The sequence below is a fragment of the Trachemys scripta genome, chromosome 2, assembly GCF_013100865.1.
Source record: "Trachemys scripta elegans isolate TJP31775 chromosome 2, CAS_Tse_1.0, whole genome shotgun sequence".
In the NCBI taxonomy this organism is placed as follows: domain Eukaryota; kingdom Metazoa; phylum Chordata; order Testudines; family Emydidae; genus Trachemys; species Trachemys scripta.
The window spans coordinates 200,942,938-200,968,090 of NC_048299.1; the positions used below are offsets into that span (position 1 = coordinate 200,942,938).

The following is a 25,153-nucleotide window of genomic DNA, read 5'->3' on the forward strand; positions in this document are numbered from 1 at the left end:
GAGCATCGTCTAACAGTGGTGACCTCACTCCCGTTCTCCTCCAGACGAATAGCTACGGCATTTTTAAAAAATCCCTCTTTAGCTAGCTGTCGTGCTTTAGCGGAAGTTAGGGAACAACCGCCTGACACAGCTGTTTTGTCCGTACAACAAGATGGCTGCGCTCAGTGTGGGTTCTAATCGCTCAGGTGGGAAAAGCTTCTCCTCGAACAACCGGACGTTCGCTTGCTAGTGTCCGAGAATGGGGGGCCAGTAGGTGGGGCTCCCACAGGCAGGGCACATGGGGCTTCTCTGGGACCCGAGCAGGGGTCCCGCGAGCGGCCTTGCTCTCACCCCAGAGGCGCTGCCCGGCCCCGAGCTGCGCACGCCCTATCACGGTGCTGTCTAGGTCGCGGGCTAGCGGGGCAAGGCAGAGCCCCGGAACAGGCGCTGCTGGGCGAAACAGGGGCAGGTGGCTGGAGGGCCGAGGTCATATCAACAACCGGGACACAATCTGGGTTTCCGCAGAGCTGGCTGTGATTAGCGCTGCAGCCCAGAACAAGCCCAGCCTGGCCCTTCGAGGTGTGCGGTGACCCGACACCCTCTCTGGGGGCTGCAGGATCAGCCCCCTTCCCTGCCCACCCAGAAAGCTGCAGAAGTCTGGCCAGGCTGTATGTAAATTCGTGGCACGTTATTTTCAAAGGGAGACTCGCGCTTTCCTGTGTCGGGGGTTGTCTAGCACAAACTCTCAGTTTACCTAAACACTGTCAGAGCTGCTAATGGGATAATCATGGAGTAGATAATTGTGGCATGTTATAACAGGCATTTATTCTGTATATTATAGAGACGCTTGTGAAATAAGCATACAGTAAGAGTGCTATGGCGAGAGAGTTTAAAGGCTGGAATTTCTGCAGTTATTAACAGTGCATGGTGGGGTTCAGCAACAGACTATATTTGAAATGCTTGGCACACTTTAGGCATTGTTTTAATATACTTTAATAATTCTATAAAGTCTGCTTTTGTATTAATTACAGGAAAAATCTAAACTGGAAAGCAAGTATGAATTTCAGTTCCAATTTCTCAGAGACTGTCCTTGAAAAGGAGAGAATGTGATGTCTGTGGTGCATCAGCTGTCAGTTGGGTGGCTACTGGATCATCTTTCCTTCATCAACAAGGCCAGTTACCAGCTTTGCCCTTCCAGCCAGTGCCTTGCTCCCTCGGCTTCTCATGTTGCTCCTGTTTCTTCCACCCCTTCTACAGAGGATATTGTTGCGCCTTCCACCGTTGATACTACTTACTCTACTGGAGCTGCAGTAGAGAGAACAGGGGTAACACTAAAGAAAACATATGTGTTTCGGGAAGAGTTCTTTCATGTTTTTAAGCCCCATATAGTTTCAGCTCCCCAACAGAAGCCCCAGCAAGAAAGCTCTGATGCTGGCCCAAGGGAGGGGAAGGACAGTGGCAATGGAACAGAGCAGCACGAAGGAGCCAAGAACAGTGATGGGGATTCCATTGCCAATGCTAGGAAGGTATGGTCTACAGAAAAAAAAAAAAAAGACCATTAATAAAATAACTATGCATCTACCATAACAACTTCTTGAAAATTGTCTTGCTACTTCCTGAAATAATTTAAAGCACAAATTGTTGGGGGTGATGGGGCAAGGAGGAAGCATATCCAGAGCAAATTTCAAAATGTGAACGAGGTCTACACTTAAAAATTGTGTGAAACCGAAGCCTTTGCTAGATACTCACAAGGATTTACCCAGATCCTTAACAAGATGATGTTGGGACCTTGTAGCTCATGACCCCATTTTCAAGCCATCTGTCCTATATCGTTTAGCATGCAACTGCTAAACACTTATGGTCTGAATTTTCAGAAGTGCTGAGCTGACTTCAGTGTGAGTTGCTCAGTCCCTCTGAAAATTAGTAGATGTCTGCCCAGCAAGCTTAGAAATGACTTTTTAATTGCTTGTTTTTGATTTCTAATGTTTTCTAACTTCTTGAGGGAGAACTAGCCACATTCAGAGTTGGAATTTTTGTGTTCTGCTATTTTAAAATTATTTTTACCCCTCCCCCCAAATAATTACTCCACTCTAAAATAAATCTGTGGCCAGATGTTTAGATGGTGTAAATTCATTGATTTAAGTGGAGCTATGTTGATATCTGATATCCTCTATTTTTTTCTTCTAAATAACATTTCTAAAATGGCTGGGTGGTTTCTACTCAAACTTTTTAAAAAGAGTACCTTTGGCTGAAATCCATCATGAATCATTTCAGCCCAAAAGAGCAATGTTAGGAAGGAAAGACTGAAAAGAAAGATTTGTAATGGAACTTTAGATGCTTAGGTAACCGTACAGTAGTGATGTTCTGTAAAAAATAACTTTGGACTCCGTGTTAGACTCTGAATGACTCCTTGGTTAAACTTGCTCAATTTACAAATAACTGGCGTGTCTATTTTTTTAACAACTATTTTTTACAAACTTAGTCTCGGATCTGCGAGTCAAGTTGTTGAGGTTTTGTTTGTGTTTTGGCTAACGCCTAACCATCAATAACAAAGCTGCAAGTGAAATTTCATAATTTTGTTGATTATATCTAAGCCTGAAAAGAATGCAACTCACTACTGATTTTAAATTAATAAAACTCTTTGTTAGTCAAAGAAACAGCTATACCTATGAAAATGCTTTTAATGCAAATATGTTGTTTAGGAAGCACCTTTCTTTACACACTCAGTTTTCTGACTCTACTACACCTTTTACAGCATTTGTTGGCATGTTTGCTATTCTATATTGAATCTGTTACACTCTGAGTGGGCCTGGATATGCAGTATGTCCATTGGAGTAACTGAATAGGTTTAGGATGTATACAGTAGAATCTCAGAGTTATGAACACCAGAGTTACAAACTGACCAGTCAGCTACACACCTTATTTGGAACTAGAAGTATGCAGTCAGGCGGCAGCAGAGACCAAAAAAAATAAAAATAAAATAAAATGGAAAATCAGTACCGTACTGTGTTAAACGTAAACTACTAAAAGACAAAGGAAAAGTTTTGTTTCTGTGCCTGTTTCATTTACATTAAGATGGTTAAAAGCAGAATTTTTTTCTGCATAGTAAAGTTTCAAAAATGTATTAAGTCAATGCTCAGTTTTGAAACTTTTGAAAGAACAACCATAACATTTTGTTCAGAGTTACGACCAACCTCCATTCCTGAGGTGTTCGTAACTCTGAGGTTCTACTGTATATATTAAAGTCTCTTCATGTTGTATTATTGAAAATTTAATGAAGATGGGGAAAATGATGGATCTCTGGACTTTGTCAATTGTTATTGCACTTCATTTATTGACCCCAAAAAATAAAAACTTGTATATATTTTTTCACTTTAGTTGCAAATAGTGTTTTACTACTGCAGGACTATACTTACACTTTTCACAAGACTGTATTTAAAGAAAATGTATTTGCCAAGGATGATTAAGTAGTTCTGAGGGTTATTTTTTTTAAATTCACTTGGTAAGGGTGGGTAAATACATTTTGTGTCTGGGCTTGAAAATTTTCATGACAATTTTGCTGATGTGTTGCATGTAGCGTTCATTGAAAAACAGAAATATGAGGTGCGTTTGTTCCCTTTAAATTTTGTGTATATGATGCATGGGCTAAATCAATGTATGCGCTGTATCTTTCTGGAGTTAGGTGACACTTTCTTGTTGGCAATAGCCTGGGCTTGGCAACCAAAGATTTCATAGCATTTTCATCTGGAGACAGAAAAACTAAGCAGTGAAGATTAGCGTTAATATGAGCTGTGAAGTGGCATATCGTTGAATAGCACTGGCAAAAAGGCGGATACAGGCTCTTACAGCACAGATTTCCGTATATACTTGTTCATAAGCCGAATTTTTTTAGTAAAAAAGGGAAGCACCAGAGAAGGGGGTTGGCTTATGAACGGGTATAGAGAGGGAGAGGTGGGACACAGCCCGTCCCCCCAACAGAGGAAGCAAGGAGAGGCAGCACAGCCAGAAGGGAAGAGGCGGGGCCAGTGTCTCTGCTTCTTGCAAGGCTGCTCTCCCCCCAGCCTCTGAAGCAGCTGCCCCGCCCCCCAGAGCAGGCTGTGGCTGCACTGCCCGGCCCGCCAGAGCTTGCTGCGGTCGTGCCGCCCAGCCCGCTGGAACATGCTGCAGCCGCACCACCCAGTCTGCCCGCCAGAGCAGGCTGTGGCCGCAGGGAGCAGCTTCAGCCAGGCCAGAGACCTCCTCCCCAGATAAGGTGGGAAGTGATGGGATGAGGAGAGTGTGGGGGTCCCGAGCTAGGGGTGGGGTCATGTGGGGGATGGTCACAGGGGTTACTCCCCTGACTTCCAGCCTTCCCCCACCCACCCCCAGTTGCTGTCCTGGCCCGTCTGGGTAAGCAGCTGGTGCGCCGGGACACTTTGTTTACTTAGGTTTACCTCCGTGCTTGCAGACACTCGAGGTAAACAAACCATCTTGGCCCACCAGCAGCTTATCCTGATGGCCCGAGAGCCAAAGTTTGCTGACCCCTGAATTATAGGGTCAGCTGATGAACGGGTTATAAAAATTTTCCATTTTTACTTATCCATCTAGGGGGGTCAGCTTATAAACGAACCGGCTTATGATCGAGTATATATGGTATTTTAAAATGACTGTAGCACTATCAGAAGCTTACTATGACAAAAGACTTAAGTTCATAAAAAGGGTATGGCAAATTGTTACAAGCTCTGAAGGCATGTATATGTTTCTCTAGCATATTTTTGCCATGTAGTAACACAGCTGATATTTTTTTTCCCCCATATTTTGTTCACTGCAGAAACGTAAAAGAAAGTGTAGTGTTTTCAACCAAGGTGAACTGGATGCTTTAGAATACCATACAAAGGTAAGCCTGAGCAATAGTATGTAACAATGACAAGTGTACAGTATGTATCTGTAGGTAATTTATTAATATAAACTCTCTGAAACTATTCCAAAATATATGGAGCATGAGTCTTGTAATTTCAGTTCATTACAGCTAGAGCAATATTTGGTTTCACCAGTCCCCAAGTGGAGGACTCAATATTGGGACTATTTTAAGTGTGTGTGTGTGTGTGTGTGTGTGTGTGTGTTTTTTGTATAAAAATTAAACTGCAGCTGAGAAATTTCCAAGAGCTAGAAACTGGTTTCACATAATACCTTTAATATTCTAGGTAGCTGAACATCTTCGAGTAAGCATCGAGTTAGCTAGCTAGGCAATGTCTGCAAGAAAATGGTACAGATGCTGGTTTTGAGCCTTGGCAGTATAAACAGTTCTAATGATGTGTATATTGGATGCCGAACTGAGATTATTCCCCAGTTCTTTTATAAAGATGCTCTGCTGTGTCACATCCACTGGAGGGGGGGCAGAATTACCCGTTCTTTAACCTCTTATATAGTATCTTGTTTGCTACAGTAAAGTGTTAGGAATGAGTTAGAGCCCATGTCTTGATGTGGGTTTGAAGCCATGACCTTTGGAGGTATGATCACTACCAGCTGAGACGTACTGATGGAATCTAAAAATTGAATCTCTGGACAAATGAGCCTTTCTGACCACTTTTATTTATCAATTTGTTTGGAAAATGTGTCATATAATGTAGCAAAAAGAAGAACAGGAGTACTTGTGGCACTTTAGAGACTAACAAATTTATTAGAGCATAAGCTTTCGTGGACTACAGCCCACTTCTTCGGATGTAGCAAGAAAGTCTTAGACAAGATCAAATTAGTCTGCTGTACAGTTTATTTGTAACAGACGAGTTATGTAAAAATAACTAATTAGGGTTGGCATGGAAGCATGATGGGATGCGAATAATAGGAATTTTTATTTTTATGGTGACTAGTTTGGTGATGGTAAAATTTTAAATTTTATCTTCTTCCTTTTAGTCCTTTCTGGAGTAACAGTGGTAGAAATGGAGAATTAGCGTAGCTTGGAGAAAGGACAAACCATTTCAGAACTTCATAATCGCTCAGTGACCACATCCCCATTCATTTCGAAACTCTTCCTCTGGCACCTTTTTGGTTGCTCACTGGTAGAGTGGCTTACGATGCTAGCCTTTCCCTTCTGGTGAATTCTGTGCATGTTTTAATTCATAGAATTTAATGTTCTTATTCTAGTTCATATCACAAAACTACAAAGTTGGGATAATTGATTCCTCCACTGCTTTACTTGATAGCAGTTTTTTTCCATCATGTCAAGTAACATGTTGCTGGTTTAAATCATCATTGCTCCATTGACTTTTGTCTCTGATCTCTGTTCTGCTTACAGTTGTCTTTAATCTGGTACTCTCAGATTTCTACCTTCCTGACTTTTGATTTCTGCCACCTAAGGATTTGCCCATGATGTTTCCAAAATTTTTCTTGCTCTACTTTTTGAAACTTTATAGTTTATATGTAATTTTTTTAACATTTGTAAAATGATTTGAGCTTTAAACATGTCAGTCATGTACATGGAAAATTATTATTGTCGAAATGTGAAGTTACTTAAATGTGGCTTTTAAAAAAAAAAAAAAAAAAAAAAATTGTGCTGCTCTTCTTCCAAGGTGAGTTGGCTTGGGAGGATGTGTGAGAGAGTTTAATTTCCTTTTTTGAGTAGGAACTTAGTCTTGACATTTCATTTATAAGAGTAGAAATACACAGTAAAATGATGGTTTGTGTTCTAGCCAACACTGAATCTAAGTCATGTAAAAATTTGTTGACTGTAAAAAGCAAGAAAAATGTTATATAAATGTTAGTTTCCTCAGTTCTGTTTGATTCAAACAAGATCTATATCACTTATAGATTGCAAAACAATTTATTACTAACAAAAATCAGAGTTGTAAAAGATTAGTTTGTGTAGTTTTAAAAGTAGATAAAATATATTGAAAGAATTATCAAACACAGTTTTGATGGGGAGAATAACTTTATATTAGCAACAGGATGGGAGAGAAGACATTTGGTGCCAGATGGATTCATATTTTTTATACATGATCACATTGCTAGAAATATGTTTTTTAGATTACATTTGTAGCAAGTATACACTGATCCTATGGTTAAACATTGGCCCTTTTATATGACATAATTAAAAAATAAACCAGATGCAAAAAGCAATAGATTTTTAAGGCATCAATGCAGGAATGCACTTATGCACATGCTTATGTGTTTCCTGAATAGTAATGCTTTCCTCAATTGAGAGGTGTGTTTGCATTTGTTTCTCCTGATATTGGTGGTAATCACTGTATTAATTTTTATTTTTCTCTTGAAATTGTATTTTAAAATATTAAGATATATAATCTCTATATTACATCACAATATTTTTATAGGATTCCCATTGTATACTCCAACCAAACATTGTGATCTGTTTATACAGGTGACATCTCCTATCTACAGATCTCAGAATGCTTTAAACTTTGGTTATCTTTATTATTTATAATATAATAGGATCTAGGGGTCTCAGTCAGATTAGGGGTTCAGTATGCTGGGTGCTATACAAATGCATTGCTCCAAATTGCTTACAGTTTAAGACCCTTATTCTGAAAAGACTTGTGCACCTACTTCATGAACTGAATTCAATGAGATCACTGTTTGTGAAGTTAAATGTATGTTTAGCACTTTGCGAGATTGGGGTTAAATAAAAACAATGCACGAGGGAGTGAGAAAGATGGACAAGTGATAAAATCTTTGGTTGCCTATATTAGTTATGTGCACAACTTTGGGTTTTTTTAATGAAGGTGTAAACAAACAGTAGCTATTCATGAAACACTTGTAATCTCTGCTAGCCTCCTTTTAAACCATTAGAAAATTAAGCTTTGCGTTTATAGCAGTAAAAGCTAACCTCCCCAGGTTGTTCCTCTCCATAGGATGAGAAGTCAGTACAAATTGTTTTAGCATTTATTCATAGCTGTTGTAGGAACAGAGAAACTGCATTTTTTAAAGTGGTTTTTTTTTGTTTGTTTGTTTGTTTTTTATAGGAACCCCTGGTACATTCATTGGTATTCCTGAATGTGTGTATGCTAAGACCATGAAGGCTATAATTATATTCCAATATTGCCAACCCCAGGCATTCAAAAATATTGAGATTGACTTACTCATGAGATTTTAAAAATAATAAATGTGGTGTTCTTGTTATTTGCCTTCTCATGTTTGATCCTTTAAAAGTTCATTGTAACCATAAAGACTAGACATTTACTTTAAAAAAAATTTAAGATTCCCACATAATCTCATGATTCCAGGAGTTGGAGCTTTAAAAACAATAATAAATATTGTAAGATTCATGATAGTTGGCAACACTGATAAATGGACAGTATGCTTTGGTTTATAATTGAAAATAGTGAGGTCATGATGATGATGGATGCAGGGAGTAATTTAGGCTCGGAATCGTTGATGAAATGTGCATAACCAGATTCTCAATTAAAGTCCCTGGGATTCTGTGCAGGTTCAAGGAACTGCCTGCATGAAAGACTTCCAGGATTAGGGCCTAAGAGGGTGTCATTTAGATGGTCACTAAAAACAAGTTATAATAATTTGACTCACTAATTTTTTTTTATCATTCTTAGTTTAATGCATAAAATATGTTGTTTTTAAAGTGAGTTTAAGGTTCTGGAAAGATACCATATTAAAATTCCTGGATACTGACATCCTCAATTTTCCTGATTGTAAATTTGTTTGTCTCTATATGAGTCCTGATGATAACGTGCAGATTCGCAATGTAGCAAATATGTATGAAATTTCTGTTTAATTCTCCAGAGATCTCAACCAGACATTTCAAAGATCCTTTCCCTCTCCTTTGTATGTCTTATTACTGTACAGATCAGGGGTCTAATATTGGAAGGCACCAGGTGTTTAATTAAAGAAGGACTCAAAAGTGGTTTTCTTCACCCCATTTCTGCAAAACAAAGTAGCATCAAGAATGTTATTACAGGACATGTTGGCTGTGGGATGGCTGAATTATGTGAAATGGCAAAACATTTTCCTTCTGTGAATGAAAGTGACCATCGATCTGCACAAATTATAGATGAGGAAACATCCATTCCAGAGCAGGATCTGCTTTCATGCGTTACAGAGAACAATACAGACTATGCAAAGATAATAAATTTAATGGGACAGAAGTACCTGGTACCGCCAAAAAGCAGTTTCCTTTTATCTGATATTTCCTGTATGCAACCACTTCTGAATTGTAAGTATCTTTACTCATTAAAATTTCCTCTTTTTGTCAGTAGCCCATCGATCTGCTCGCTGATGGAACATGTTGTCTGTTAAGCCTCAGAGCCACTTCTCAAGTAATCATCTTGACATTGGACTTCAACGTAGATTGAAGTATTGGTAGTAGGGAACACACTAGCAAGCTGCTACCATAAGAAGTTTGAGAATGAGCTATTCTTCATGCAGATCGGCCGGGATTTTCAAAGAAGCATATGGGAGTTAGTTGCCCAACTTTGTGAGAGGTATCTAAATCTCTTAAGCTCCTTTGAAAATCTCATCTGCCGTGTATTGTGTGAAACTCAATAGACTAATGCTTTTTTAATTAGCTAAGCACTTTATTTCTGTGCTTTCCCCAATAATCCATTTAATGAATTTGTGTTGTTTACTCATTTGAATAATTTATAACTACAATATGACAAGGTATTTAAGAAGAGAGAAATAATTTTTTTCCCAGCATTAACTCCTTCATGTGTAGTACCAAAAGAACAAATTACTTAGGCTGTAACCAATAATCTGTGACTTGATAGTTACTTTTATTTCCCACTCTCCAATATTCCATTTTAAAATTAAAAAGAAATCACCCATGTTTTGATAAGAAAGACATGCAAGCTGTGGAATTTAACCTAACAATTACAGTTCTCCCCTGACAAATTAGGAGTTCAAGCTGTATGTCTGTTGAGCAAAATGGCTTACTACATTGAGGTACATGAAAGAATAAGAAGACATTTTGTATTTTCTAAATCAGACCTCAAATTACTGCTGCACATTTAACACCATTTGGATCCTCTCAATCAGAGATCAGATAGGATTAACCTTCTCTTGAATTTCCTGATCTAACATGATGGCATGGCCTCGGGTATTTTCCTGTAACCCTTACTCCCAAAAGTAGCTATTTCTACTTTTTCCAAAGAATTGGCAAATTCTGTCCAGATTCAGGATACCTCCCTCAGTTCAGTAGTTGATATCTGAATAGAAGCCATGATCTGGAAATCATAGAAGTGTAGGGCTAGAAGGGACCTAGAGAGATCATCTAGTCCTTCCCCTTGCACGGAAGCAGGACCAAGTATACCTAGACCATTCCTGACAGGTGTTTGTCTAACCCAGGGGTGGGCAAACTTTTTGGCCTGAGGGCCACATATGGGTATGGAAATTGTGTGGCAGGCCATGAATGCTCACGAAATTGGGGATCAGGGTGCGGCGACACCCTCACAAGACCTAACCAGATCAGCCACACCATCACCGGTTCATTCACCTGCACGTCCACCAATGTAATATACGCCATCATATGCTAGCAATGCCCCTCTGCTATGTACATTGGCCAAACTGGACAGTCCCTACGTAAAAGGATAAATGGGCACAAATCAGATATTAGGAATGGCAATATACAAAAACCTGTAGGAGAACACTTCAGTCTCCCTAGACACACAATAGCAGATTTAAAGATACCCTGCAGCAAAAAAACTTCAGGACCAGACTTCAAAGAGAAACTGCTGAGCTTCAGTTCATCTGCAAATTTGACACCATCAGCTCAGGATTAAACAAAGACTGAATAGCTAGCCAATACAAAAGCAGTTTTTCCTCCCTTGGTATTCACACCTCAACTGCTAGAAGAGGGCCTCATCCTCCCTGATTGAACTAACCTCGTCATCTCTAGCCTGACTCACTCTTGCTTGCATATTTATACCTGCCTCTGGAAATTTCCACTACATGCATCTAACGAAGTGGGTATTCACCCACAAAAGCTCATGCTCATATACGTCTGTTAGTATATAAGGTGCTACAGGACTATTTGCTGCTTTTACAGATCCAGACTAACACGGCTACCCCTCTGATAAGTAGTAGTAGTTTACAGTACACCTGTAACCAACATGACATAACATAGCAGAGTCCGATTGTGGCCTAAAACCATCTCTAACTGATCAGCCATTTAAAAATCATTAATATCTGACCCAGTGAACCATCATAACAGAAACATATCTTAGTCTGACACATTTATCAGTTTTCGTTAATTTCCTCAAAATGATAGTTATCATATTGTGGTAAGTTGAAGCATTTTAATTAATTATTTTTAAAAGCAAAATAGAATATCGCCCCTTTGCCGCACAGTCTAGTCTTCTGGTCTCTGTAATTAGGTTGTTTACACTTTGTGGAACAATTTTAGCTTTTGTTTTAAAACTAGTCTTTCAATTTTACTTTCTTTCTAGATAAGAATAAATATGATGTAATTGTGATAGATCCACCATGGCAGAACAAGTCTGTTAAAAGAAGTAACCGGTAACTTTTTTGTAAATTTATATATTTCCTGTTTTGTTTTTTGTTGTGTTTTTTTTTTTTTTTTAAATCCGCCAAACCCCACATTTGATTTTGTTCACGTGCTAGTGCAGCATTCCTGCAAAGTTCTGATTATGTGTTTGTTTTTGTTTTTTTTACCTCCACACAGATGCAGTTGATAATGCAATCCAACACATTGATAACTGCTAGCTTTGGCCCCAATCTTGCAAACACTTTGACACTTACCTAACCTGAAGCATATTCGTATGTGAGTAATCTCATGGATTTCATTGAGACTAGTCAAATGCTTCAAATTAAGCATGTGCCAAAGGGTTTATAGGATTGGCACTTAAATTAATTTCCAGGACAGCTTGAAGCCAATTTTATTGCAGAGCCCCAATCCTGCAAATACTTACGCATGTGCTCAATTTTAATACCATGAGTAATACCGTTTATTTCAAAGGAAAGTGCACAAGTGTTTGCGGGACTGGGGCCCAATTTGGAAACTTCCGAATTTTTTTGTTGGAGGTTTGATTCTCTGCTTGATCAGTAGAAGTAGAAAATTTAATAATACAGTATTGAAATTCTCAGACACAATGGAGTCAGCTGCTGAGAACTCTAGTTTGCAAAGTCATTACATTAGAATTTATGGGCCTGTTTCTTAAGTGAGCTACATACATTTTATTCCAACAGGACTCAGTTTGTTACATAGACTCACCACCATGTAAAAGTGGTGAAAATGGTGGAGAATTTGGACATATAATTTTCCAAAGTGAATATTGATATAGTTTCTCTTCTGTAGATCTGGAAGCTTGCAATTAAACATTTTTTAAAAAATTGCACAAATGGGATAGAGTTGAAGTTAAATGTATTTCCTGAGTTAGCAAATTTTTTGTGTGGGTTTCAAAACACCACTCTAATCCTGTGATATCAGAAGACTGATTTTTTTTTAATGTAATTTGTTTCTTAGAACATTAATATCCACACCCCATGCCTTGCCTCTTAATCCTAAAATCCAAATAGTGTTCCAGATGCCTCTTCTGAAATAAACTGCTCTAGCATACAACCACAGACAATACATACCAATACAATCCTGAAAATCACACTCATATGCACAACATTAACTCTCTTCAGGTGTTCTTAAATAGTAATAACACATTACAGACTTTTCAAGTGAAGTGTGTTTGTCAGTAAGACATTTTGGTGTGGTCATTTAAGGTTGTGTGGCATTGGGAAATAGAGGGGAACAGGAGCTACTGTCTTTATGTACAATTTTATTTTATTTTATTTTTTTTTTAATGCTGTCTGGAGTGGTTAAGAACCATGAGTGCCAACCTCAGGGCACACCCGAAACTGGTAATATGTTTTATAATTAGATTTCACCGTCCTAGTAACAAGTGTGAACTCCTGGATTACTGTAACAGTCTTACTATGAAGGCACAGACAGTCCCTTTAGGCTCTATCTTGCCACCCAGGCAATATGGACTTTGTGATAAATAGTCACTTACATCAAAGATCACAAAATATTCAGGTTACTCCCAGACCCAAGAGACTAGTCACTTAACCCAGATCAAGTATCTCACACCAAAAACAACACTGGTAGCCAATCCTATAGTAAACTAATTAAGGATTTAACAACTAGGGGGAAATGTTATTTACAGGTTAAAGCACACAACATATATGCACAATTGAGTTCAGTCTATGATTCCAAAAGGTAACAATGTTGTAGCAATGTGTCAGCATTGAATGTCTTTTCAGGCTTAAGTCAGGTTGACACTGAGGATGTGTGCTATGTTTCTTAGCTACAGCCCTAGTAAGAGTCTAAACAGTAAAGAGATGAAAAATCTTCATATCAGCTACTTTTATTTCCCTCTTCCAGCTTTCAAAACAATGGGATGAGGCTTTCTGCACATACTTCTCCATGGGGCAATTAAAGCTTATGTTCTACAACACAAAAAAATTAATTTTGATAGCCCTCCTGGGTGGGTAGAGGTAGCCACTCTTCCTGTCTCAGTTCACAAATTCAGAGCAGGCATTTTTACAATTATAAAACAAACTTATATTTTACATTGTAGCATGGAATACAGACATTATAAGTAAGATTAATGCAGGCAGCATTTTATACATTCTAAATATCTTTAAAAGTCTAACACCTATCTTGAACAATAGTAACATGTAGGTGAGCTGGTCTGGTTTCCAGCTATGAATTTGTCACCTGATACCTACAGACTTGGCAAGAGCTGGCACCTGGTTTACCAGGGTCACACGTAATAAGACTTAAAAAAAAAAAAAAAAGAAACAAAAAACACATCCCCATCATCCCTCCCCTTCCCCTTAAATAAAACATCCAACTTTCTGTCAAAGCAGAAAACTCAGTTATTTCTGTTCTTGAATGTGGTACAGGTTTGTATTTTGATATAGCTGCACCACTCATAATAGGATGCACCTTTCTATTTTATCCCCTTTGAGAAAGGCACACTCTTCCACAATGAGTGTAAGTGCTTAATTTTTGAGCTGGAAGCCATCCAAGGGCTTCAGTGGAGATTCCTTTCAGGTTTTTTACTCATTGCAGATCAGTGGACTAATTTGTTGAATGGGGTTTAGCTTCCCATTCAACATGAGGATCTTGGTCTGTATGATTAAAAATAATTAAGCCAGAGAAGAAATACATATTGAGATTAGTGCTTAACTGAAAAGAAATAATTCAGCAACATTTATAGGAAGACTGCATTCTGAGTGACTAGTGAGTTGCATGAAAACTACTATGTTACTAGTGTAGATAGCATGGCATTCAAAACAATAAAGAACCACCTCCATAAGTTAGAGACATGATCTGAAAACCTCTCTCTATTCTTCACACTGAAGTAAAATTAACTTTACAGTATTCAGATTTATTTTGAGCAACCTACTATACCTCTAATAGAAATACTAATTTAAAATTATAAATTACTTTTGTATATGGTTTGAGAAGTGATTACTGTTTTGATCTTTTAACCTGACAATCCAAGTTGGCATTGTTCGTGTGCTTATAGGTTACTCCATTTGCTTTTCATTCAGATGGGAGATTTCTTATTACAGAGTGAATGGCATTGACTTGAGTGGAAGCTATAATATAGACAAAAACTATTGTGTCATCAAATAGTTTATTCTAGTGTACAAATGACAGTATTGGATTAAAAGCAATAATCATCATTGTCAAAATTAAGACTGTAACTCAGCCTTTTTCAAAAGTAAAATTCTTACAGACCTGACATATTTTGGGAATGTGAGAAATATTTAGATAAAAATTGCAACATATGTGTGTGTGTGTGTGTGTGTATGTATGTATGTATGTATAAAAACTTAAATACGAGTCAAGAGTGACATCCGGTGGCCAAATATGTTGAATGCTTACAAAAAAAACCCCACACATATGGATTATGTGTGTGTGTGTGTGTGTATTATTTTTTATATATATATCCATATGTGTGTGGTTTTCTGTAAGCATCCAACATATTTGGCCACTGGATGTCACTCTTGACTCATATTTGAGTTTATTTAACTGTGTGGTTTTATTTGTATTCAGGAAATGGTTCTTAAAGAAGAATGTCAGAGTTGGGGCTTTATATAGCCCCTTTCACTGTTATGGTTTTTTATACTAGTTTTGTATTTGCTAATACGCTTTCTGAATATACCGAGGTACAGATACAGCCACTTGTCTGCATGGCAAATCAAGCAAATTCCCATACCATCGCTAGCTGCTCCAAATTGTCTTGTGGTCACATGGGTGACCAATAGACAGAAGCACCTACGTTTTGTTAAGGATGAACTTTATCCTTATTGGTCTGTGAAGACTCTTGCTGAGTGGCACTGGGTGAAAGTAAGTTATGAATCTCTTTGCTTTTGGTGGGTGGGCCATGCAACACGGTGCTTTTCTGCATATTTCAGTAATTTCTCTGTCCCTTAGTGTTTTTTGTATTTAAAGGTCATTACTACTTCACTGGGATGCAGTAATTTTATATCTTCATTATGTATTGGGGGGGGGGGAGATTAATAATAACTAATACAAAAATGTAGCTGTTGTATACCAAGTCACATGCAAAATTTATTTCTCATTTCTTTTTGTCAGATTACCAGATCTGGAGAATTTGTATTTCCATTAGATTCTTCCCACAAAAAACCCTATGAAGTTCTTGTGTTGGGGAGAGTTCAAGGAAGTATAAATTTGCCATTAAGGTAGGAGAGACTATTTTTAGTAAGTATTTTTCTAAGTGGTTGTTCTTTTGCATGTGTCATTCTTATATAAGCTATATAATAAGCTTCCAGGGTTGTCGTGTGTCACTCTGGAGCCTAGAATCTCTGTTTAGTCAGTGTGAAGCGATGGAAACATACAGCTATAAGCATGTCTGAGAGCTCTTTTTTTGTTCAGAATATCACCAGGTTTAATCATCAGTAGGATTTGTGATGTGTTACAATCCAGTTTTTAAGTTCTTAGTCATTTTGACTTTACAAATAACACTTGTGGTACTGTACCTGTACGCTAAGGCATGTATCTATGCCATGCCAGTCACTTTTTGCCCCTACCTGGTGCATACTGCACCTAAAACTGGCACAGCCGCCCTTGGGAGCATCATCCCAATGAAAGGGGAATTCTCCAGTGGCACAGAGTGACCAAAGCAACTCGTGTCTCTCCCAGCTGCCTGTGTATGGAGCATGGCTCTGGGAAAGGGGACATGGCTAGGGCTTCCCTTTGCTGGCACTTCCCAGCTGCAGTCCTACCTGCTTGGGGCTGTTGGCTGCCATTAGAAGTTAGAGCAGTCCTTTGTCTGTTCTCTCTCTTACTGGGGGACCAGTCCAATGAACAGGTGGCCCAGAATCAGGAGGGAAAAAAAGTGGGTGGGATTGTGCTGTGCATTCTTCACCATAGCAGAGGTCTGTGTGTATGTATTTATGTAGGCACATAATGTAGGGGTGTGGTTTGAGTTCTTTTGGTTAAAGTAGGTGATATTCTACTGTTGAAAAGTGACAGAACTATCAATTAGTTTGGATATTTTTCCCCTCTTGTTTCATCCCTTTATTACCTATATTTTCTCCAAAGCCTCCGAAATTTCATAAATTGCCCTTTATCTTTCAGGAAAACAAATATACTCAACATTTAGATATTTAGCTTTCCCAAGGCTTACGGTGAAGTCTGATAGTGAACGAGTACTCTGTATTTTTTTATATCCCATTTTAAACAAAACCCCAAGAAAACGCGTACCTGTATCACAGTATTGATTGAGAAATCTCATTTATTTTCTTCTGATTTTATACAACAGGAAATCAGATGTGGAAGTACTTCCAATTCCAGACCACAAATTAATTGTCAGCGTACCCTGCACTCTTCATTCACACAAACCTCCTCTTACTGGTATGTTCTTTGAACATCTCTCTACAATATAGTGTTTGTATTGACCAAGCTTTTTCAAACTTGAGTGTCTGAAGCTAGGCACCTAAATCCATATGTAGGTGCCAAATAAGTAGCCTGATTTTTCAGAGATGCCAAGCAATTGCAGTCAATAGGAATGACAAGTGTTCAACATCTCTGAAAATCCTGCCACTTTTAGTTCCTTAAATATGGGTGTTAGGCACCAAAGTTTGGGCATCTCCGTTAGAAATTTTTGGACAGAGGTCTTAAATAAAAAAAAAAAAAGTTACCTTTGCTTTATAACTACTTCAAAATTGCTCTGTTCCTGTATTCTGTGTAAAAGAGTGCCAGTTGACCTGAGTTCTTTCCTTTGTGCGGTGAGCAGCATTTCCCTGGCTGGGAATACATAAAATAGACTGTCTGTTGTTTACTTAATTAAAACCACCAGTCTCTTCTTTCTGGGACACCTAATTGTGGAAGAGATTTAATGTATAGAATATGCACATATAGCACAAAACCTTGGGTACGTTTTGTCTTTTTAAAACCACAAATTTAATAAAAATAACTTTTAACAAACTGACAATACACCTCTACCTCAATATATCGCTGTCCTCAGGAGCCAAAAAAATCTTACCGCATTATAGGTGAAACCGCATTATATCGAACTTGCTTTGTTCCACCGGAGTGCACAGCCCCGTCCCCCGCCGAAGCACTGCTTTACCGCATTATATCCGAATTCCTGTTATCTCGGGTCGTGTTATATCGAGGTAGAGTTGTAATTGACAGCAAGTAGACCATACCCATGTTAATTACCAATATCCATTATACATTACAGGAGTTGATCTCCAACCAATCAGTTAGACAAAAGGTGCCTCCCATCCAAGCCCTTGCTCATGCTAGGTCTGAAGAATCTCATCACCTTTGCACAATGCCATGAGGGTCTGCAAACTGGGGCTCTGGCGGATCAATGATGAATTTTCAAATCAAGAGTGGATGTTTTTCAAAAAGATATGCTCTAGGAATTTATTTTTTGGAAGTTCTATGGCCTGTGTTATATAGGCGGTCAGACAGACTAAGCGTTGGAAGTATTATTTATGCAGGGTATTTCCATGACACTAATGTAACCATAAATTCATTTATTAAAACGAAAGGTCAAATGCTATTTATAATTGCTCTAAACATGCCTAAATAATAAGCAATTTAGTACATCCAAACAGTAACAAAACACTTCTAAGCATTTGATCAAGATACTTATAAATGGGCTAACCTCCCGGAGTGCTTAGACCGATATTGGTTGTCTTCAATTTGGTCAGGCAGGTATTAGCAGTGAACCCTTTAAGAGTTGACTTTATACTATTTTTAACAAACAAGCGATGTCATTGCCAATTATCAGACCTCAGTTAAGGCCAGATGAAGCAGTTTCTTATATAGCAAATTACTTACTGCACCTGGTATCCAATTAACTGTATTTTATTTCTGTTACTTCAGCCCATACTTTAAGATAACACTGATATTTTGAAGGGTCATTACAAGTTTAACACAACAACTCTTCTTTCGCATGAACTCATTCTTTTTGATCACATGCTTTGGGCCCATTGCTCATGCTAATATCTCAATTTAATTCAAAACTGTAGTTCACCCAAATCTAATGTGGACCTATATTACTGCACTAGATGATCACAGTGGCCCTTCTAGCCTTGGAATCTATGAATTTATAGATTATATCATTGAAATATGCTATACTTGAAGACTCGTCATGTTCCATCTGCTGCAGGAGGTGCCAGTAACCACAGGGAACCTGTTAGACTCCTTCTCTGGCCACTGCACTAAATCCATATTAGGTTTTGGGTGTAAATCCAGGTACTGATGGATTTTATAAAGCTCTAACTGGTTTGGGTCTTGGCTGTTGGAAAGACTGTGTCTCTCACCTTAAACCACCATAAATGAGATCAGTTTGAGTTAAATCACTGGATTTAAATGTGGTGAGAACTTGGTGACAGGGTGTGCAAAGCAGAAGTCTTTCAACTTTAATTTAGCCCACCCTTCTTTCCATACACACTTCTGACAAAATCCTAATTTGATTACTCTTCTATATAGACAATTATACTGACCTCATTACTGTAGTATCTGAGCAGCTTCCAGTGGTCCATTAAATGACATGACTAACATTCGTCATGTGTGGTTCATTCTTCAGGTCATCCTCTCCCGAGGGAGAAAATTGTGTGTGCAGTGTAGTGTTAGTTATGGTAGGGTTAAAAATCATATGCATACAATGCTATGTATTTCTGGTGTAGAAGGCAGGTTGAAGAAGTGTGCCTTGCACTTGGAGTGGAAGGTGATGAGGTTGGAGGTGATTCTTGATTCCTGTGGGAATTTGTTCCACGTTCTTGGACCAGCCCCCAAGCAGCTCTGTCTCCTGCACTGACAAGATTTACTCTTATGGTAGAAAGTTGCATTGTGTCTGAGGAGCAGAGTTGTCCATGGCTAGGGTACTAGTCTCAACTCCTTTTGCAGTGTTTATTTTGGAGGGTTTTTTGTTGTTGTTAATAGTGTGTGTTAATAGACACATGTCTGGAGACAAGTAATTGGGCACAGTTTAGTAATCTGAAATATAAGCAAGCTTGAATCCATGACCATCCATCAGCAATGTCCTGCAATGAGCCTTATATTGTAAGTCTTTCTGGTTGATTAACAGGGGTGCCTGGGCTGATCTACATGATTGCAAGGCTCGTGGTCACTGAAGCAGCCAGGACTCAGACCTCTTAAGACTTTACTGGCCAAACTTGGAAAGACTTTACAGACAAACAGAAATGCAGTCAAGTTGAGTGTATGTAATGTGATAACTTTTGAACGGTGCATCAGATCAATTCCAAAATTTCAGGGAATGATCTAGTTATCAGTGGGCAGAACCCTATTGATTTGGGGGGAAATGGGGTACATATGAAGTTGCTGTCATCTGTTCAGCGAAGCCACAGTTTCAGGTACCTCTGCACTTGTCTGTAGATCAAACAACTTGTTGATGGTACCCCTTAATGCCTTCCAGCATAACCCCTGCTCATCCTCCCAATAGAATTTAATGTGTTTGACACCTTGACTGATTTGTCTTCCAGACAGATAGAAGAGAAATCATTTCTCTTCCTGATGGGAGCTGTGGTGTAGATGCTCAGCCAGTAGGGGCAGCCAGAGGGAGAGGAGAGAGAAGAAGGCTTTATTCTTCCCTTCTAGTGTCCTGTCTCCACAACTTCTGCTCTGTGGTGGGGAGGGAGGCAGAAGTGTTCCCCTCCCTTCCAGTCCAGGGGGAATAAAGGTACTTTGAACAGACTCCAGAGGAGAGTGACAAAAATAGCAAGATGTATAGAAAAGCTGGCCAAAGACACAAGGTTAAAAAAAGTCTTCAAATATGTGAGGGGCTGGTATAAAGAAGATGGTGATCAATTGTTCTCCATGTCCACTGAAGGTTGGACAAGAAGTAATGGACTTAATTGGAAATAGAGGAGATTTAGGTTAGATTTTAGGAACTATTTTCTAAATCTAAGAGTAGCTAAACTCTGGAATAGGTTTCCAAGGGAGGTTGTGGGTTCCCCGTCATTGGAGGTTAAGCACAGGATGGAAAAACACTTGTCAGGGATGGTCTAGATTTACTTGCTGCTGCCTCAGTGCAGGGTGCTGGACTTGACCTCTCGAGGTCACTTCCAGCCTGACATTGTTATGATTCTATGAGTATGCTTTGAGGGAGGGGAGTGTCACAGCCTATGGCATAAGAGGAATGGGTGGGAACAGGACCCATAGTGTGGGGGAAGAGAGGAATAGGGGAACAGAACCCCTGGCATGGTGCTGAGAAAGGGAGATCCTGCTTGGAGGGGTGGGAGATGGAGGGAAGATAGAGACAGTGCTGAAGGAGAAATGGGGGGCAGAGACCCTGGCATGGAGAAAGGGGGAAAGGGGGGTGCACAAAGCCCGTAGTATTGCAGGGGGAGAGTGGGCAATCTTGAAATGGGTAGATGCGGGAATCGGGGGAGCAGACAGAACCTCTGAGGGAACAGATGCAACCCCCTCCACTACCAAACCTTCCAGAGGCTTCCCCCTACCCACCAGTTTCTTATTTGGATTGAACTTCAGTCAGCTGTCTTGTTTTTGTGTCGGACATTGGTTAGGCATCCAATTCCATCAAAAATGACTTAGGTCACTGGTGATATTGCATCTCAAAATGTCTGATTTCCCTTATTGCTGGGGTTCTCAAACTGGGGGCTGTGACCCATCAGGGGGGTCGTGAAGTTATTACATGGGGGTTGTGAGCTCTCAGCCTCCACCTACAAACCCCGCTTCATCTCCAGCATTTATAATATTGTTTAATATAAAAATTTGTGGTTTTTAATTTATAAGGGGAAGGGGCCGCACGCAGAGGCTTGCTGTGTGAAAGGGCTCACCAGTATAAAAGTTGAGAACCACTGCATTAGTGCCTTATATAAACCCGGTGCAGGATGGTGGCACTGCTATGTATAGATTGTTCAGGATTCCTGTACTAGAGTGATTTCTTCCTACTGTATGTGTCTGATACAAATTATAGAAATGACACTAGTGAATTCCTGTATATGAATTCAAGTCTGAAACTGGCTTAAAAACAAAATATTATACTTTGGGGATTAGCAAAGTATTTAAAGCCATGGATTTGGCAAAATTAATTATAGTCAAGTAAGTATGATTAGAATTCATCTTTCATTTGTGTGCTTCTTGCTTGTCACTCTCATATCTGGTACTAATGCCATTGTAGGCGAGTGGCAGGCACCTTGAGTTGGTAGACTTAATGTACCCCTCACTATGTGTACACACATCATACATCATTTTGAAAGCTTATTATGTCTACTTTAAGATGAGAGATGATGCAGAGCTGTCAAGTGATGCCATTACCATAGACACAGGAATAAATAGTGACACTATCATCAAATTAAAATGACCATTTGCCTTTTTTTGTTAGTGTAATTAGTCTATGTATTATTTCAAGACACAAAATTGGATTTCTTTGTGACTTTAAAGCATCACAACAACAATCTAAAGGGTAAAACAAAATCTAATAATAAATTTGTACTGGTATCATTGAAATGCGACTAGTGACCTTTCTAGTCAACATCATTATCATCATCTTCCTGACCTCTATTGAGAGTATGTGGGTTACCACAGTCTTCCTTGCCTAGGCATGTATGCAGTTCTGTGAAGGAAAGATTGTTCTGACTATAGACACACTTAACTGTAGAGCAATGCCTACTGGTACAGGCACAAATAAGGTCTCGCAGAAGCTGAGATGCCATTAGTCCCGTGAAGAATACAGGAAGTAGATCATACACATTTTTCCATATATGCTACAATGGTGATCCAATATGTAGTTTACCTATATGCGAAGACATCCAAATCTTTGTTTGGCAAGATTCTCTTTTGACATGCTATTCAAAACGGTCCTCACATGGGGGAAATTTGACCAGTGACTTTTCCTTTTTGATAAATAGCTTGAGGTGCAAACAATTCAGGTCTCTGTGGGTTTCCTTTTCTTGCTCTGGTCATAGAGCACTGCCTTGCTGCAGAAATTGCAGCTTGTCTGTCAGACTCTCCCAGTTTGGCAAGATCTCTGAAATGGTAAGCTCCCTTTGTTTTGACAACATTAAACACAGATTTTTTTCCCCCCCAATACCAAATAGGGATGAGACAGTTATATCTCTTAATGCATGTACAGCAGGAGGTATGTTGCGGAAGTCAGGAGTGAGTGTGCCACAAATTGTGTGCACAAGTATGAAGCAACGCTTGTTAGTTGTGCTTGTAGTGGTGCCTGTTTTAGGCCACATGTTATGTGCATATTCCATTTTTGGAAAGTAGTGAACAGCACAGTCCAAATCAGGTGTGTCAGATGATCTAATTGTTATAGTTCCTTTGAACCCAAGAAACCCGAAAGCCACTCTGGCACATACAGTGTGCAGAAGCATCTTTGTGTCCACTTCCTCTTGAGTACTGTTCAAGTTTTGGGGCTTGTCTTCACTTACCGGTGGATCGATGCTGCGGCTATCGATCCACCAGGGGTCAATTTAGCGGGTTTAGTGAAGGACCCACTAAATTGACTGCAGATCGCTCTCCCGTCAACTCTGGTACTCCACTGGAACGAGAAGAATAAGGGGAGTTGACGGGAGAGTGTCTCCTGTCGACATAGCGTAGTGTGGACCCCCCGGTAAGTAGATCTAAGCTACGTCTACTTGAGTTATGCTACGAACGTAACTCAAATTGCGTAGCTTAGATCCATTGGGCTTCTTCAACACATTTAGTGGTGATGGACTTCGTTACTTCACTATTGAAAAAACATCCAGCAAGAAGGAGTATTTGTGCTGGTATACTCCTACACTCTCAGGTGCATTTTGAACCGTATATTCACAAAGAAATTTTACAAGCAATTGCTTCTTGGATGACATGTTTAAAAACTCTTAACATGGAAGCACAGTGTGACCACCAGTCACCTGGTATTTCTTACATCTAACCTTAGATCCTGTCTGATGCAGTCTTTCTGCAGTTTTCTGTCAAAGACTTCAGTCAGGTCCTAAAAGCTAATTCTGTACCTGAAGTACTCATCAGCCAGTTCATCAAATGTGTGGAATTTGTGTCCAGTCATCATTTGTATGACAGCCATGGCATCTCTGCTATACACTGTGGTTTCTTTGTTGCATGCTCTTAGCTCATGGATTCTTTCAGCTTTAGCTTCCAGTTGATGCCCTAATTCAGCTTTGTCTGTGCTTCTTACTGTTACATCAGCATGTAAGAGGGACATAGGCTCAGGTACCCATGGGAGACTAAGAATAGTTGGTATTGAAACATCATCTCTGTATCTTGCTAAGGATTGGGCTCTGTGGAAAACAGTTTCAAGACTGATAGCTGCTGTGATTGTCCCTCCCTTGCCAGACTTAAATTTGGTCTTTTTCGCCATGTCAGCAAATGTTTTGATGGTAGATTTCTTGACTGGGCTGAAGAAGCTACATGTCCCATGAAAATCAAGTGCACCTCTTACAGATCTTCCAATTTGTTTTTCACTAGCATCTGCTATTTTCAGTCGAGACCCTTGTATGTGCTCTCCATCTCCAGTGCAGAGGCAAGGACTTGTTTGTGGACTTTGTCTTCACTACTTCATTAGGCCACTGCTTTCTCTCATAGCTTTTGCATTTTCATAATATGAAGCTGTATATTATGATCTCTAACACTGACTTGTGCATGTGTCACTGAATTAAAAAGCTAGTTTCTAGAATATTTAAAAGGTTAGTACTGCATGCATAGGCAATTACAAATTAAAACCTTCTACCAGACAGACTAGAGCAGTAGTCCCCAACGCGGTGCTCATGGGCACTATGGCACCCACCGGGGCATTTATGTGCACCCGCCTAGTGCCCAACAGGGGAGAGAAGCCGCGGCCCCGCGCCTGCTGGGGACAGAGTACTCCGGGGCCGCGGGCGCCGGTGTTCTTTGTCCTCGCGGCTTCTCTCCGGCTTCTCTCCTCTCTGGATTTATATATTATGTAATATTAAATATGATGTTTTTCATATTATTTAATGTACAAATACAAAATAAACCTTGAAAAATTGTTGGCGCTCACCACACTCATCTGAAAACATGAATGTGCTACTGGCCACAAAAAGGTTCGGAACCACTGGACTAGAGGCTACATTGTATGTACAAAAGCTTACAAATAGGGAAGTATTGTGTTAAAAATTCATGTACATTTATATCTGCTCACTATGTAGTACAAACTATAGGCAGACAACCTACTGCTACTGGTGCACAATCTTCAGTGTGAGACTGATCTGTTCAGCAAATTTCAACTGAAAATATAAAACTTATCACTCATGAGATACTTTGACAATTAAGAATGTGATCTGAAAACATTTCACGTTAGTATATTGCAAAATGTTGACATTTGCCACTTTTGCCATGTGCGAAATAGCTTAATTATTGCTGGAAAAAATATTTGCCCATGAAAAAACAATAAAAATACTTTAATACATTGATGTTTGGTAGTTTTGACCAATAAACACCACATTAAGATGTTGACATTAACATGAACAGTAAAAGCTATAGTCAGTCATGTTGTAGTGGTTCCAGAACTGCAAAAAAGATACTCATTTTGGGTACCATTGTTTCACTGTGCTCTTCAGCCTTACCGCACCACTTGACAGTTCCACATCATATTCCTTTAAAGGTACATAAAATAAACTTTCACATAATATCTGATGTAGATGTGTGTAAGGTGAGTATATTACATGCCAAAAATTCTTTTGGAGAATGGCTGCACGCCTATTGTGCTTTATT

The 25,153-nt window shown here is 39.3% G+C and overlaps 1 protein-coding gene across 5 annotated transcripts in view; it reads left to right on the plus strand.

Annotated features, from left to right (window-relative positions):
* The first annotated feature begins 44 nt into the window (after positions 1 to 44).
* Positions 45 to 25,153, plus strand: part of METTL4 (methyltransferase like 4) — a 30,457-nt gene continuing 5,348 nt past the window's right edge. For 2 of the 5 annotated variants that reach the window (XM_034762719.1, XM_034762723.1), the window contains exons 1-8: positions 45 to 185; positions 1,011 to 1,505; positions 4,790 to 4,855; positions 8,773 to 9,139; positions 11,370 to 11,439; positions 15,121 to 15,295; positions 15,545 to 15,651; positions 16,734 to 16,825. In XM_034762719.1, the coding sequence (XP_034618610.1) occupies positions 1,089 to 1,505; positions 4,790 to 4,855; positions 8,773 to 9,139; positions 11,370 to 11,439; positions 15,121 to 15,295; positions 15,545 to 15,651; positions 16,734 to 16,825 (1,294 nt within the window). In that variant the 5' untranslated portion in view covers positions 45 to 185; positions 1,011 to 1,088. Of the gene's footprint in view, positions 186 to 233; positions 648 to 1,010; positions 1,506 to 4,789; positions 4,856 to 8,772; positions 9,140 to 11,369; positions 11,440 to 15,120; positions 15,296 to 15,544; positions 15,652 to 16,733; positions 16,826 to 17,657; positions 18,025 to 25,153 lie in introns of those variants that run through there. The other 3 variants (XM_034762722.1, XM_034762720.1, XM_034762721.1) reach the window with 3 other exon arrangements.